The sequence below is a fragment of the Hyalella azteca genome, unplaced genomic scaffold (genome assembly GCF_000764305.2).
Source record: "Hyalella azteca isolate HAZT.00-mixed unplaced genomic scaffold, Hazt_2.0.2 contig16716, whole genome shotgun sequence".
Lineage (NCBI taxonomy): Eukaryota > Metazoa > Arthropoda > Malacostraca > Amphipoda > Hyalellidae > Hyalella > Hyalella azteca.
This window is the reverse complement of record NW_025946525.1, coordinates 61,747-75,798: the sequence shown is the minus strand read 5'-3', so window position 1 is coordinate 75,798 and position 14,052 is coordinate 61,747. Positions and strand designations below refer to the sequence as shown.

At 42.6% G+C, this 14,052-nt stretch overlaps 1 protein-coding gene across 1 annotated transcript in view; it reads right to left on the bottom strand.

Moving 5' to 3' along the window:
• Nucleotides 1–15: 15 nt before the first annotated feature.
• The window catches only part of LOC108680603, a gene marked incomplete in the record, with an annotated part of 26,816 nt that continues 12,779 nt past the window's right edge, over nt 16–14,052 (bottom strand). Inside the window, 12 exon segments of the mRNA XM_047885013.1 lie at nt 16–34; nt 1,123–1,265; nt 2,150–2,312; nt 2,951–3,168; nt 3,836–4,060; nt 4,266–4,495; nt 6,316–6,460; nt 6,928–7,007; nt 10,856–11,018; nt 11,510–11,645; nt 12,676–12,791; nt 13,491–13,573. Of these exon segments, the coding sequence (XP_047740969.1) occupies nt 16–34; nt 1,123–1,265; nt 2,150–2,312; nt 2,951–3,168; nt 3,836–4,060; nt 4,266–4,495; nt 6,316–6,460; nt 6,928–7,007; nt 10,856–11,018; nt 11,510–11,645; nt 12,676–12,791; nt 13,491–13,573 (1,721 nt within the window).

Genomic DNA, 14,052 nt, shown 5'->3' with positions numbered 1-14,052 from the left:
TTTTATATTAATGATTTAGCCTACGCGCTGACACCTGCACCACAATATATTCATTATTTCCATTAAAATATAATATTACTAGGGTAATTGATTTATATATTTAACTAGGGTAAATGATTTATATATTTTTATATTTTTATATTAATGATTTAGCTTACGCGCTGACACCTAAACCAAACTATATTAATTATTTCCATTAAAATATAATATTACTAGGGTAATTGATTTATATATTTAACTAGGGTAAATGATTTATATATTTTTATATTTTTATATTAATGATTTAGCTTACGCGCTGACACCTAAACCAAACTATATTAATTATTTCCAGTAAAATATATTGATACTAGGGTAAATGATTTATATTTTTATATTAACATTAATATCGTAAATAAATTTAAAATGTAAGCTATGCTATTTATATTATAACAACCCAACAACATATTATTATATACTCGACACAAATGAGTGATAATATATATATATATAAATATATATAATATAACGTTTAGATATTAAACAATACTCAAAATCATATTAGATTAGTTGATAAAATTTTAAATTAATTAGCTTTAGTGATCAATTCAAGTTTTAATGTTTAGCGAGTAAATTAAGTCGTTCATTTGCTTATCTTGATTTAATTTTACCGAAAAATTCAAAGTTCAAGCCTAAATTAAAATCTGAATATTAAATTGTTATTTATGGATTTGTTAATTATGGATTTATGAATTTGAACTATTTTTCATTCAATTATCTTACTTACGTTCAATTTTTATTATCAACGAGATTCGGGATGAAGGGATTCAAAATAATGGGACTCTAAAATTGCAGAAATTTTGCCTGAAAACTTTGAAAAATTGTTTTAGATTTAATTTCAGATGAGATAAATTTAATAATTCGATGGAACAGGAAGTCCGCTGCAAAAATACTAAATCACCAACTTTGGGATTTTTTTTTTCCCGGAAATTTATTTGTATAAATGTCGAAAAGAAGTCATTCGTGCGGTAAAGCACCAACTTAGAGTTTTATTTTTCCTTGAAAAATTATTAGTAAAAATATTAAAATTATTATTAAAATATTTATGCGGCAATTTATTCATTAATTGATGAATAATTATATGACCTGGTGAACCGGGATCTGTGGGAGCGCAAGAACACTGAGAACCACAGGTGGCTGTCCGCCATGTTCTTGGAGGACACGTTCTGGAAGAGGTGGCCAAAAGAGGTGCTGTCCTCCCGACAGGCCACCGGCAGCAGGCGGTCCAGCTGAGGGGAGTGAGGGGAGTGAGGGGAAAGTGGGTGGGAGTGAGGGGATGAGTGAAGGGGGCAGTCAAGGGAAGAAAGGAGAGAAAATGAGGGGCATGAGCGAAAGGGAAGTCGAGAAAAGTGAGGGGAAGGGAGGAGGAAATGAGGAGCATGAGAGAAGGGGAAGTCGAGGAAAGGTAGTGGAAGGGAGAAGTAAATGAGGGGCATGAGTGAAAGGGAAGTTGAGGAAGTGAGGGGAAGGGAGATGGAAATGAAGGGCATGAGAGAAGGGAAGTCGGGGGAAATAAATAAATAGGGGGCATGAGTGAAGAGGGCTGTCAAGGGAAGAAAGGAGGAGGGAGAGTGAATGAGGGGCATGCGTGAAGGGGAAGTTGAGGAAGTGAGGGGAAGGGAGATGGAAATGAAGGGCATGAGAGAAGGGAAGTCGCTGGAAGTGAGGGGAATGGAGGAGGAAATGAGGGGCATGAGCGAAGAGGAAGTGAGGGGGAATGAGGGGAGAGTGGGAGAGAGCGAGGGGATGAGTGAAGGGGCTGTCAAGGGAAGAAAGGAGAAGGGAGAGTAAATGAGGGGCATGAGTGAAGGGGAAGTCGGGGGAAGTGAGGGGAATGGAGGAGGAAATAGGGGGCATGAGTGGAGAGGCAGTTAGGGGAAGTAATAGGAAAGGAGTTGGAAAATGAGAGGTGTGATTGAAGGGCATGAGTGAGAGTGACAAAAGATGACAGTCCTTTTGAACAGAAGATGTATAGTGTGGGTCGTTGGCAGGGAGGGTGGGACACTTAATCAGGAATCTATTTGTTCAATAGTATATAAGTATATTCCGTGTTGTCATAGATAACAAAATAAACTAAATGTGTTGACGTATAACAAAAAGTCCAGACACCGACCACGCCCGTCTTCTCGACGGCCAGCCAGTCGTTGCAGATGAATTCAAACTTCTCCCCGGTCTGTACGTCCCTGAAGACCACGAAGCTTAGGTACCAGGAGGCGTTGGGGCCTTTGCCGGAGTTGTCGTGCCAGATACGCAGGTACTGTAGCGGCCCCAACGGCCTGTCACAGATACGCTTCGTTAGCATATATAGGGTCTAGATACTCGGGTACTGTAGCGGACCCAACGGCCTGTCACAGATACGCTTCGTTAGCATATATAGGGTCTAAATACTCGGGTACTGTAGAGGGCCCAACGGCCTGTCATAGATACTCTTCGTTAGCATATATAGGGTCTAGATACTCGGGTACTGTAGCGGGCCCAACGGCCTGTCACAGATACGCTTCGTTAGCATATATAAGTACTCTAGGGTCTAGATGGGATACTGTGGCGTGTCTGTTGCGATTAAAACTAAATTATTTTCTGTAACCAAGAATTTTGGCTTGGCACATCACTAGTGGGCGCCTCGTTTCCCCTGCGCACATTTATTGTATCTGGTGAAGCTGTTCACGTCTAAAAGCCTCAATGGTGAACACTTCTGCAGTGTGGTTCCTCCGTAACACTTGCACGCCCCCACCTGATTAAGAGATATTGCTCAAGAGCTCATAGTTTGGTCCTGAGAGATGCCACATCTTTCACCAGGCATTGGTCTTGCAGAAGGCGTCGCAACCATAAACCAAGATGATCAATAATAAAAGTTTCTCCACTAAGCTAACTCCAAAGCTCCTAAAAACCTCATAATTTTTCCACTTTCCCTCACCGGTCATTGGCCATGACAAAGGCGTCGGTGGCCGCCTTCCTGAAGATGGGGCGGCGTGAATCGCCAAAGGTGCGGACGTCGGACTCGCCGAGCTCGCCGGACACGACGAACTGCACCACTGAGTCCGTCTGTGCTTCCTTCTTGTTGCCAGTGATCACCAGCACCTCGTACAGGTACTTGTCTTCCAAACGGTTGTCGGGCAAGGGCGCAGCCCCAACCTGTTAACGGTTAACGGGTAAGGGAGCGGTTGTTCGGGCAGGGGCGCCAACTCAACCTGTAAACGGTTAGCGGGTGACAGGGCAGTTGTTCGGGCAGGGGCGCTGCCCCAACCTGTTAACGGTTAACGGGTAAGGAAGCGGTTGTCGGGCAGTAGCGCCGCCTCAACCTGATCGCGCTTAACGGATTTGGAAGTAGGGGTAGTAGCCCTAGCACGCTCAGTTCATATTTAACGTAATAGGAAGAAGGCACAGCACTTTTAGCTCGATAGGTTCACGGTAAGCGGATAAGAAAAAGGAAACAGCTGTTCTACCACATCAGCTCACGGTAAACGGATAAGAAAAAGGGAACAGCAGTTCTACCACATCAGCTCACGGTAAACGGATAAGAAAAAGGGAACAGCAGTTCTACTACATCAGCTCACTTTAAACGGATTAGAAAAAAGGAGCAGCAGTTCTACCATATCAGCTCACGGTAAACGGATCCACCTCGTCCTGGGCCTTTACTTTCAAAAAAAGTTAAGAGATAGTAAGTTCATCAGCCAATCACTGACGGCCTTTCAAGCAAAATTCACCAATCATAGAAAAGAAAAAAGAGCGTAAGTACTTACGTTCGCTTAGCGAGTTTCGAAAGTATGGCCCCTGCATTACACGTCCTTCAGTCCCCTACCTTCTTCTCGTCCTGTATGTCGCTTCGTCTCGCCCAGACGAGGAGCAGGACGAGCAGGGCTAGACAGACGATGAGCGTGACGTAGATGGTGAGGTTGTCCGTGAAGCCCAAGTGAGCGAAGACGAAGCTGAAGTCGATGGTGTTAGGCATGACCACGAGACCCGCCCCGAACGATGTCAGGTGGTGTACGTGGCACGTGGTGCGTGTGTTGTTCGTGTGGATCACCTGTGCGTGGTTGCGATGAATCAAAAGTTTGCAGAGACTGGAATGATAATTTTGACTTAATTTAAGATAAAAATCTTAAGAGCACGCATTAACTGCAGCCTAAAAATCGTGAATCGATTCGCATAGAGAGAATTTATAATTAGTACATTTTGTACCAACAGGAACAAGCCTTCGATATAATTATAGAGATATCAGTAACTCTTACCTTCATGTCAGGGTTGACCCACTCATCCACAGGTGGTTTCCTGAAGTAGCAGGCAGAGACAATAACCCGCAGCTGGTAGTCGGTGGTGATGTTCGACAGATGGTCCATGGTGAGGTTTCGTGGTCTGCCTCTGAGGTCACTGGGTACGTTTGCCTTGAACTGCCCCACGGCCAAATAATACGCACCTCGGCCTAACAGCTCCTCGCTGTTCAGGAACAGCATCCGCACAGCTGCAAGGCATAGCGGTTTCAGCGTTATTAGGCCGTAGGCCTGTCGCCGATTCTTAACATCACAGAACATTCACAGCCTTTTGCGGGTCTCGAACTCGCAACTCACTGCTACAATTCTGCTGTGCTTAACCGCCCGGCCTCCTCGCCGATTCTGACCAGAAACTGGCGCACAGAGCTGGGATCGAACCCGCGCCTCTCTGCGCCAATCTTGGTACTCTGTACTGTAACCACTGGGCATACAACGTATTTCAGGCCTATTGTCTCCCTTCAAACATGTCAATATTCGTAAAAACATGTAATTTGCTTCAATTCAGACATTAATATTATAAAGTTTGCTGAGAAAAATTCTCAACCTGACTTCTTGAAGCACTACGATGAAGAAGTAGTCCTAAGTCGCTCATATATGACCGAGCTGTCGATTGCGTAAAAAGCATTCCAATGAACGTAAAGTTTCCGTTACCAGCTCAATTTCTTGCCATTTCCTCTGCTATATGATTTTGACGTAGAATTATAGTTTCCGGATTATTTCCTGTATCTTAACAGTGGTTATATTTGTTGTGCATAACGTTTGATATACATATTATATATGTTATCATTAATTTTCGGGTGCACGTTTTTTTCACTTCTTGTTGCACGCTTTCGCTCGCCCCTCACATATCAGTGAACGTTTCCTGTTATGAATTTATATTCAAAGTCAATTACAGAATTTTTTGCAACAAAATCTTTATGTGGGCACTGTTTACGCTCTATATACCGTGTATCATTAATTAATAAATCAATGAAAAGGTCCATTAGATTGGCGGGCAACTAGAGTAGCCGACAATTTAACTCTAGCCGCCTTTACTCTAACATACGTTCTTGCCAAAGTGTTCAATTCTAAAATTATGAAGAATTTTTACCTACGGAACTTCAGCGGCATTTGAATTTCTGGACCTTGCTTTACGGTTTATTGTGAATAGATAGGTTTTTATGCCCTATTACTTGTAAATTATGTTCTAATTGTGTTCTGTGCTTTCAATTGTATTAACTTGTGACTTTCTATGTATGTTCTAGATTCTACGAACTGACGATGGAGCTGGACTCCGAAACGTTTTCTATAAAGATATGAATTTTTGTGGACTATTCTTTGCTTTTAAATTTTTAGTCAACTTGCGATTTAAGCAAATAAGTGACATTAATACGGTTTATTACCTTATGAAGTGCAGCTGCGTTTAATTCTTTGACTTCATACTTGCCTCACCCGCACCTTACATCTAGAAGCGCTGTTATGCGCCCTTACCGAAGTCATTGTGATGGGCGTCGTAATGGTAGCTACAATGAAACACGCGTCATAACATATCGGACATATTAAAAAAATTAAATGAATGAAGTGACTTGTGAATGACTTCGTTATTAGCGAATGAATTGTGAATGAATTGCACGAGAAAAATAACAGGGCTGTGACTCACAAGCGTTCTCGCGAGTAGGCAACTGTTGCAGGAGGCGGAAGAAGGAATGGTTCGCTTACAAGAGAGTTATATATAGTCTCAATAGTGACTTATGAATACACTGTTAGAAAAATGACCGTTAACGGTATTACCGGCATTTGAGTGGCCGGTCGGCACGTGAAAAGAAACACCGTTTCAACGTTTTTATTCCAATTTAACACCAGAAATCCGTAAAACACCTGATAAAAACGGCGAAACAGTTTATTTTCACGGGGCGACCGGCCACTAGGATGCCGGTGGGACCGTTTTTTCACCGTTTTTTCTAACAGTGTAGCGTTATTACCAAACCTTCAAAATGAATCGCACGAGAAAAACAACAGGGCTGTGACTCACAAGCGTTCTCGCGGGTAGGCAACTGTTGTAGGAGGCGGTAGAAGGAATGGTTCTTGAACGTCGGCATGCGATCCTTGGCCAACATGAGGAACATGTCGGGGTTCATCTTCACCGGGGCCACCTCGATCCTTACCGAGGTCAGCGACTGCAGGGTAAGAAGACATGTTCATCATTTGTTCATTAATGATATGAAGGTATGTTCATGAATGATATGCAGATATTTTCATAGATGATATGCAGATATGTTCATGTTCATTAAAGAAATACAGACATCTTTGTTAATAACATATATTTTCATTCATGATATGCAGATATTTTCATTAATGATATGTAGATATGTTCATTCATGATATGCAGATATGTCCAATAATGAAATGCAGTTGACGTTGCAATAACGTTCAACAAACTTTTTTGTTTCAACAAATTCAACTCGTAAATCAGCCCTTTGGTTTCACCACAATAAGCTCCTGAGCAACGTTGTTTCAAAGTCATTTAACAGTACAGTAAAGATCTATTATTTTTTGGAGAAATATTTCAGATCAATCAGTATTTAGAACATCGTTATGATAATTATTTATATAATTTATTTTAATAAGACGTAATGATACTCACGTCGCTGACGTTGAAGGTGGAGTACATGAGAGGCAGCAGCTGGCGGCCGGACTCATTCACGGCCGCGACGCTTTCGAACGCTGAATGAATGATGAAATGATGAACAGCAGCATGAATGATGAATTAGTGTTACGCTAGAATGATATGGGTCATGAATAATGAATAATGTTACTATATAGAACTTTCAAACTGAATAATGAATAATGTCACTAGGTTTCGAACGCTGAATAAGAGCAGCATGAATGATGAATTAGTGTTGCGCTAGAATGCTATGGGTCATGAATAATGAATAATGTCACTAGGTTTCGAACGCTGAATAACAGCGGCATGAATGATGAATTATGAATATAGTGAATAATGTCACTAGGACAATTTTAGGTGGGCTTCAACCCCTTGAATACATCAATTTAGGCAAATTATCATTTATCAAATTGCTGAATAATAGCAGCATGAATGATGAATTAGTGTTACGATAGAATGATATGGGTCATGAATAATGAATAATGTCACTAGGACAATTTGAGGTGAGCTTCAGTCCTTGAATAATGTTATATAAATTTAAGAAAATTATCATTTATCATATTGCTGAATAACAGCAGCATGAATGATGAATTAGTGTTGCGCTAGAATGCTATGGGTCATGAATAATGAAGAATAACAGCGGCATGAATGATGAATTAGTGTTACGCTAGAATGCTATGGGTCATGAATAATGAAGAATAACAGCAGCATGAATGATGAATTAGTGTTGCGCTAGAATGCTATGGGTCATGAATAATGAATAATATTACTAGGCTGATTTTATTTGGGCTTCAGCGACTTGAATAAGGTTACGTCCATTTAAGCAAATTATCATTTATTTTATTGCTGAACATATCAGCACATATATCATATTGCTGAATATAGCAGCACAAATGATGGATTAGTATTGCGCTATAATGCTCTGGGTCATGAATAATGAATAATTCAATAGTAAATAATAACTTTTGTCCTGGAGAACTTATTCCTGGGCCTATACTTTCAAAAAAAGTTAAGAGATCGTAAGTTCATCAGCCAATCATTGACGGCCTTTCAAACAAAAATCCACCAATCATAGACAAGAAAATGAAGCGTAACTACTTACGTTCACTTAGCGAGTTTTGAAAGTATGGCAGAACGACAGCAAAATTACTGCAAATAATTTTGCTACCAATCAATAGTAGCGTCGTGTGGATGACTGGAAATTTTGTGAAATCGTTATTTTCTGGGGCCATACTTTCAAAACTCGCTAAGTGAACGTAAGTACTTACGCTCTATTTTCTTGCCCATGATTGGTGGATTTTGTTTGAAAAGCCGTCAATGATTGGCTGATGAACTTACGATCTCTTAACTTTTTCTAAAAGTATACTCCCTGGTGCTTTACTTTCAAAACTCGCTATGAGAACGTAAGTACTTACGCTCTATTTTCTTGTCTGTGATTGGTGGATTTTGCTTGAAAGGCTGTCAATGATTGGCTGATGAACTTACGATCTCTCAACTTTTTTTGAAAGTATAGGCCCTGGTCCACACTTTTAACGCAAAAATTATCCTAAGAACTGTTAAACTCGCTGGTAAATTCATCACGCTTTGGTGTCCCTAGACAGATTTTGGGTGGGCTTCATAATGTTATGTCCATTTAAGCAAATTTTAATATATTTAAAAAATGCATACAAATTCAATATAATGTGGCCTGAATATAAGTTTAAATTAACAGTCATACAAACAGTCTTTACTAACTTGAATATGATCCTAAATAATCTTAAGGGGCTTAGCACCTCTGTTCTTCAAACCTGCTTCAAACCGTCGAGAATTTTTTTATTCAATAAACTTCATTCTTCAACCGGTGTGGAAAAACCTAACATCGAGTGGACGAAGCAACAGAAAATTAATATTAAATATTAACAGAATGTGGTGTGGCATGGTGGTGTGGCATGGTGGTGTGGCATGGTGGTGTGGCATGGTGGTGTGGCATGGTGGTGTGGCATGGTGGTGTGGCATGGTGGTGTGGCATGATGTGGCTCACGTGGCATTGTGGTGTGGCATTGTGGTGTGGCATTGTGGTGTGGCATTGTGTGAATCACGTGACACGGTGACAATGAAGAACTAGTTACTGATATTCGTACTAAGAAGACCGCACTGTCAGACCATCGACTAGTGGTGGTCTAGACAACAATTGAGAGGGAAATCCAGCCAAGACCCCCGCCTCGAGAGGGGCTAGCTGGGCTAAATTTTCATCATCGAAGAACAGACTGAGTGGCCATTGGGAACGAAATCCTCGAAAAATGACTGGAGATCTGAGTGCCTGGAGTTAAACGCCGAAGCGATGTGCACCAAGCTGTGGAAGTAGAGGATTATCCAAGAATTATCGACTTATTCGGCTCCCGGGCCAGATGGGGTCTCTGCAGTGTTACTGAAAAAACGTGTCGGTACACTAAAGGTCCTTCTGACTTTGCTCTGGAAAACATCATTGAGAGAAGGAAACATTCCTAGTGAACTAAAATTAGGGCTAATAACATCTATCCACAAAGTAGGTGCGAGAGACAAACCCCAAAATTACAGGACGGTTACATTAACATCATTCGTAATCAAAGTATTTGACAAGGTTGTTGCCAGAAGATTGGGGCAGTAAATGGAAGAGGCTAACCTTTTCAACAGAAGGCAACACGGTTTTAGACGAAATCGTTCCTGTTTGTCTCAGTTACTGGAGCATCACCACCAAATCCTGGCCATGCTGGAGGAAGGGGCCGGGGTGGACGTGGTGTATTTGGACTTCGCGAAAGCGTTAGACAAAATTGACCATGGAGTATTCTTCAGAAAATTAAGACTGTTGGGAGTCGGAGGTGATCAACAGCTTCCTAACAGAAAGACTAAAAGCTGTCGTAGGAGGCACGAGATCGAGCGAGGCAAGGGTGAAGAGTGGAGTACCGCATGGAACGGTACTCGGCCCAATCCTCTTCCTCATTCACATCGCCGACATAGATGTGGCAGTGAACCAAGCCTATGCATCGTCATTCGCGGACGACACCAGGATACTACTGACCATAATGGACAGGAGGGACTGCGAGTGGTTGCAAGAAGACCTCTCTGCAATATTTGACTGGGCCCAAGCGAACAACATGCAGTTCAACGAGACCAAGTTTGAGGTTCTGAGATACAGAGGTAGCGGAGGAGCTGGTATGGAATACCGCTACCTAGCCCCCGACAACTCGGAAATCGAAGAGAAGCGACTCGTTCGCGATCTAGTAGTGTTCATGAATACTCAGGTCGATTTGGTGATCACATAGCGGCAGTAACCGCAAGAGGTAGACGACAGATGGGGTGGATCTGGCGAACGTTCAGAACAAGAGAAGCGGAACCGATGATCATACTCTTTAGAGCCCTTGTAAGATCAATTCTTGAATACTGCTGCCAGCTGTGGATCCCGTTCACACTCGGCGCAGTGCGGCAACTGGAAGGTGTCCAGCGAACCTTCGCTTCCAGGATCAGAGGGATGGAAGAGTTGAACTACTGGGAGAGGTTGAAGAGCCTGGGTATGTATTCACTGCAGAGGAGACGGGAGAGGTATGTCATACTGTACACATGGAAAATGATAACCGGAATGGCGCCAAACTTCGAGATAGAGACCTTCAGGATTGGGACATATCACAACGAAAGAAGGGGGAGACTGTGCAAGATCCCCCTCTACGCAACAGATCTGCAGTCGGATTTGTTTTTGGGCAAAATCCCAGATCGACCTCCCCTGCAACAATACAAGCGGCGAGAAGCAAGCAACAGCAACGTGCATCAGCTGGCCCAAATGAGGGCGGATGCGTGATAATCAGAGTCGGTGATCCATCGTGGCCTGGGACTGCTACGTCCTAAACAAATACTAAGGATACCAAGGTGGTTTGGCATGGTATAACACACTCACGTGGCATGGTGGTGTTGCCGCGCTGGCCGATGCTGCAGGGTATGCCGATCTCGATGGGGAGGACAGTGTCCACCACAGGTATGGTGGTCAGGTTGCGCCATAAGAGGTCCAGATCCAGCACCTTGCTGCCCAGAGCAAGCTTTTCGGCGCTGCTCGGTCCTTTCTGCCAGGGGATATTGCTTAATATTCAAATCTCTATTGATTTCAGTATCCATCAGTGTTTCAAAACTGTTGAATTATGGATGTCAAAAGTTGAATATTCTAGTGACTTTACAGACACCAATGAATGAGGCCTGAAGCCGTGCCTACGACGCATCGCACGGGTGACATCAAACACTGAAAATCAACTATTGTCCTACTTTGAATATTATAGTGGAACACATATGGCAGCCAGTCCCTTGTATCTCATGTATCCCCACGCGTAGCGCACCAGCCCCTTATATTCACACAGCAACAGCAAAAGTTATTCAACGATGTATCGATCCATTTAAAATTAAATATTTTGAGTGGCGTTTATGGCATAAGACTCACAAGCTTAAATTAAATATGTAGTATTAATTTTTAAGACGATATTCAAATTATAGAATCAATTTAATAATCAAGAACTGAATATGATCAATTAAACAAAATCAACAGTCAATAAAATGTTCTGACATAAGTGATGGCGGGCCACTCTTTGGCCATGATGGCGACAGGTAAGTTGCAGGGGCCCTGAGGGCAGAAGTTCTCGGGGAACTCGAACGAAGACTCCCCACACCACCGCATCCCCGCCAGGTTGAAGCCCTCAACCCTGGGGAAGCAGGGGGAATGGGGTTGAAGCAGGACATTGTTTCTCAGACTATGGGGCGCTCTCTCTGTCAATGTTCTGAAAATTCGTAAAAATATCTGTCTGTCGGTGTGGTGGCAGGCTAAATGCAAATAAAACCTTATGGCCTTTTTAAGGTTAATATCTGAAAATAGCTAATATTTGTAAAAAAAACTGGGATATGGTTTAATTAAACGGAGCCGCCGGCCATCAAAACGCCAATCAGAGGGTTTTTTCAACGTTTTTTGAAGTGTATGGCGGGGAACGGAAGCATGGCAATTTGGGAGCAACAGAATGGAGGAATTAAATATGATAATGTTATTTAATGCATTTCGTCCTCAAAATAGGAGATAATGTAATTGCAATACCGCAGTGTAAATGACATAAAGCGTTTGTGAAAACTACATTAAAGTAGTGCGGTGTGTTCAGTAACACATTAGTCAGAGTGAACAGGGACTTACCTATGTTTGTTTCAGCACTGCACTACTTCTGCTTAATAAATGCAGATTATCGAGAAGAGGCACTAATTATTAATGGCCCTGCGAAGGAAGTTTACTGAAAAAATGCTGAATTCATCGTAATTTGGCGAGACATAACTTTTTGAATAGCTTAACAATGAGCATAGTTTGAGCGCAAGACCGCGGTCATGTTCTGAGTGGTTAGTTCGTTGTTCAAGCCATTGATTGACGTTATCCAGCGCTAGATGTTCAGGCCTTGTAATATGAGGACGATACCCGTACATGTTTGTACGGGTCAAGTACAGGATATAGGACATGTGCAAGACCCCTTGGGGCTGATGGCCAGTACTCACAGGTCGGTGGCCATAGTTATGCCACTGCCGGAGGTGATGGCCAGCACTCAGAGGTCGGTGGCCATAGTTATGTCACTGCCGGAGGTGATGGCCAGTACTCACAGGTCGGTGGCCATAGTTATGTCACTGCCGGAGGTGATGGCCAGCACTCACAGGTCGGTGGCCATAGTTATGTCATTGTCGGAGGTGATGGCCAGTACTCACAGATCGATGTTCATGGTCATGCCATTGCCGGTGTTGATGGTCTTAGAGTCGCCGATGACCATCAGACTGACCACCTGCTTGGCCAAACTCTCGACCGCCGCGTTGGCGCGGTCCACCTACAAACATAACTCAAATTATTCACGATATCTTAAATACGTTAAATGTCTAGAATGCGATGACATGTGGCCATCGTAGTTCCAATGGACATCGCAGAACTTTGGGTTCTCGCAAGCGTGTAAGTCGCTGGACTTACGATGAGCGGAACTACCTGGCACTATCGCGCATTTCCCATCTCGTACGGCCTGTCTGACAGAGAACTATTCAGCGAAGATCTCGTATGACCTGTTTTACTGAGAACTATTCAGTGAAGATCTCGTATGACCTGTTTGACAGAGAACTATTCAGTGAAGATCTCGTATGACCTGTTTGACAGAGAACTATTCAGTGAAGATCTCGTATGACCTGTCTGACAGAGAACTATTCAGTGAAGATCTCGTATGACCTGTCTGACAGAGAACTATTCAGTGAATATATCGTATGATTTGTTTTGCAGAGAACTATTCAGTGAAAATCACGTATGACCTATTTGACTTAGAATTATTCAGTGAATAAATCGTATGACCTGTTTGACAGAGACCAATTCAGTGAATATCTCGTAGGACCAGTTTTACTGAGTGAAGTGAAGATCTCGTAACTCGTATGACCTAATTGACAGAGAACTATTTATTATCTAGAATTTCCTGCTAGGCGCAGGAAGTGTGTAACTATTAGTATTAGGACAAATGAGCCATGTATGTTTGTGAGTGCATGCTCACGGAGGGGGTGGCGCGGGTCCTGGTGGTGTCCTTGACGTTGCACTGCTTCGCCTCCTTCAGCGTCGCCGGTATGACCAGGTCATCTGGTGGGAGGCAGGACGAGGGTAAGGGTCATGAGGGCAAGGGTCATGAGGGCAAGGGTCATGAGGGCAAGGGTCATTAGGGCAAGGGTCATGACATAATGTCTTTGTCTAGCCAATTGCCATCACCAACAATGTTATTAAAAGCTTCTACTAATATTCATTACCACAGACATTTTGATAAGTCATTAAAAATAATATTCATTACCACAGCTTTTTTTGATCACCAATCTTTTGATCACCAATGATCACTTGAAACAAAATCTAATCAAGCATGAACTTAACCTCCTACTAGAGACTCGCCATACCTCCTACTCATCACCTTCCTAGAGACTCGCCATACCTCCTACTCATCACCTTCCTAGAGACTCACCATTCCTCCTACTCATCACCTTCCTAGAGACTCACCATACCTCCTACTCATCACCTTCCTAGAGACTCGCCATACCTCCTACTCATCACCTTCCTAGAGACTCGCCATA